Source organism: Lactuca virosa, chromosome 5 (genome assembly GCF_052849685.1).
Source record: "Lactuca virosa cultivar CGN04683 chromosome 5, Lactuca_virosa_CGN04683_v6, whole genome shotgun sequence".
NCBI classification, from domain to species: domain Eukaryota; kingdom Viridiplantae; phylum Streptophyta; class Magnoliopsida; order Asterales; family Asteraceae; genus Lactuca; species Lactuca virosa.
The window spans coordinates 284,475,635-284,478,625 of NC_136430.1; the positions used below are offsets into that span (position 1 = coordinate 284,475,635).

Consider the following 2,991-nt stretch of genomic DNA (forward strand, 5'->3'; position numbering starts at 1 on the left):
ATGGACTAAGTTTATTTGAGAGTCCATGAAGAGTTAGTCCATGTGTGTTATGGATCATAAGCCTAAGTGTAAGAATTAGGGTTTGCTTATGACTCTTCGAATTCTACAATATATATGTATTCCTCTAAAGCCAAAAATCGTGCACTATGTGTTCTTAGAAGCCCTAGACGATTTTGTGTCTCCAAACATCTCTCTCAAGTTCCTCCTTTTGTTCTTGGTTTGTTGTAAGATATTTGAGGCATCACACTTGAGGTGCTAGGCTCTTAAAAGGCCAATATCTACAATGTACAATTAAGAGGTATTCTTCTAACTTACTTTTATGATTCATATGTCAAATTGTATGCTAGTTGTAGGCTTCATGCTTTGGAAATTTTCGTTGCATGTATAACTAGAGAAAACATAGATCCAAAGCATTTAGGGTTGTATGTGCACCATAGGAGTGATATAGTACATAAAACCCAACAGGAACATCTCTATGTTGCTTGCGAGCTAGGAAAGCAAAGTCGGAAGAGTCATTTGACTATCATCAACACCAAAATGATCGAGCCAATTGAACTATTGCATATAGATCTTTGTGGTCCTTCTGCCATCGAGAGCATTGGTGGTAACAAATACATTCTAGTTATTATTGATGACTTTTCCAGATTTATCTGGGTTTATTTTCTTAAACAGAAATCAGAAGCCACTTCCAAGCTTAAAGACTTTATCAAGCAAATCGAGCTTCAACTGCGAAAGCTAGTTTAGAAAGTTCGTAGTGATAATGGTCTGGAGTTCAAAAACCAAGTGTTTGAAGAATTCCTGACTGAAAAAGGAGTTGCTCATAACTTCTCTGCTCCTTACACTCCTCAGCAGAATGAATTCGTTGAAAGACGAAACCAGTCTCTGTGTGAAGCTGCGAGGACCATGTTATCTTTTGTGAACTTGCGACTTTACTTCTGGGCCGAGGCTATGGGAACTGCTTGTTTCACTCAGAATTGATCTCTCATCAATAAACGATTTTTAATCACTCCTTATGAGATTCTATATAAACGAAAACCTAATGTCAAGTTCTTTCATGTCTTTGGTTCCAGGTGTTTCATTTTCAATTCTAAAGAACAAAGGAACAAGTTCGATGTGAAAGCAGATGAAGGGATCTTTTTGGGGTACTCTCTCACTTCGAAGGCATATAGGATTTTAAACAAAAAGTCAAGAAAGATAGAAGAAACCTATTATGTCACGTTTGATGACAACTATTTGAAGAAGTATCAGAAGGTCGATTATCAATCTGAAGAGATTTTTCCTAAGACAAATCCGATTACGATTCCTCTTTCAAATATCTATGAGGAATTCATGAATCTGTTTGATGAGCCAGAAAAGGCGATCTCTTTGGAATCAAAAGCAGCATATAACAAGGAAGATGAACTAAAGAAGATCATTGATGATGTTGTCAAAGACCTTGAAGCAGAGCCTCAAATTCCGAAGACCTCTGAGATTCCATCTCCACCACGAGCTACAAATGCACCTGTTCAGGGGGGAGGGTTCTACATCAACCTCTACATCCGATTCTCCTGTTTAGTGGGGGAATGCAAATCACGAAGTCAGCCATGACACTCCCTTCCAGGGGAGAACCCAATACCGAATGAACATCCACATGCAACATTCAAGGGGGGAATGAGGATGCAAATGAAAATAATGATTCAGATGCTCAGTCGGAATTCGAAGATGTAAATGCCAAATTGGATCCATCCTATGATCCGAACTACCCTCCACTGGCTAAATGGACCAAGGATCATCCCAAATCGCAAGTGATTGGTTCAACTTCTTCCGGTGTTCCCACTAAAACTCAGCAAAAAGAGAATCAGACTGCATTATTTTCCAAAATGGAATTTTGCATGTTTAATTAGTTCATTTCCAAAATTGAGCCACATACAGTTAAGATTGCTCTCGATCATTCTGATTGGGTGCAAGTAATGCAGGAAGAGCTAAATGAGTTTGAGCGCAATAAAGTTTGGAGACTGATTCCAACTCCGAAGGATGTATCGGTTGTAGGTCTGAAAAGGGTATTTCGCAATAAGATTGACAAAGAAGGCAACGTAATAAGAAACAAAGCTCGATTGGTTGTAAAAGGGTATTGTCAATAAGAAGGCATAGACTACGAAGAAACTTTCTCACCGGTTGCAAGGCTAGAGTCAGTATACATTTTTCTTGCCTATGCAGCTCATAAAAATTTTGAAGTCTATCAAATGGACGTCAAATGTACGTTTCTGAATGGTGAACTAGAAGAAACAGTCTATGTGGAACAGCCACCAGGGTTCGTAAGCGAGAAATATCCAAACCACTGCTACATTCTGGATAAGGTTGTGTATGGTTTAAAGCAAGCTCCACGAGCATGGTATGAAACTTTCACTAGATTCTTAAAACAATCTAAGTTTAAACAAGTCTCGGTCGACCCAACCTTCTTTCACAAGAAAGATGGTGACCATCTAATGATTGTCTAAATCTATGTTGATGATATCATTTTCGGATCCACTAATCCTAGATTAACTGCTGAATTCCGAAAATTGATGGAAACTAAGTTTGAGATGAGCTCAATGGGTCCGATTAACTTTTTCCTTGGTTTGGATATTAGACAGAGTCATGAGGGTATATTCATCAATCAGGAGGCTTATACGAAGACATTACTTGCGAAGTTTAGAATGGTGGGAGATTCCAGAGTCAAGGTTCTTATCACATTCGGAACAAAACTTACATCGTCCTTGGACAAACCAGCAGCTGATATGACTCTCTATCAACAAATGAGAGGTTCATTGATGTATCTAACAACGAGTCGTCCAGAAATTATGTTTTCTATTTGCTATTGTGCCAGGTTTCAGGCAAATCCTTGCGAACCCCATATGACTGCAGTAAAAAATATCTTCAGATACCTTAAACGAACAACCTAACTCGGAATTTGGTACCCTTCCAACTCAGGTTTCTTTATGCAAGCATTCTCTAACCTTGATCTTGGCGGAT

General features: G+C 38.7%; 1 protein-coding gene across 1 annotated transcript; it reads left to right on the plus strand.

The window, feature by feature from the left end:
• The first annotated feature begins 1,329 nt into the window (after positions 1-1,329).
• Positions 1,330-2,120, plus strand: LOC145112850 (uncharacterized). Its single transcript, XM_079048975.1, has 3 exons — positions 1,330-1,576; positions 1,681-1,784; positions 1,884-2,120. The coding sequence occupies exons 1-3, from the start codon at positions 1,330-1,332 to the stop codon at positions 2,118-2,120; spliced, it is 588 nt and encodes a 195-aa protein (XP_078905101.1).
• Positions 2,121-2,991: the final 871 nt, after the last annotated feature.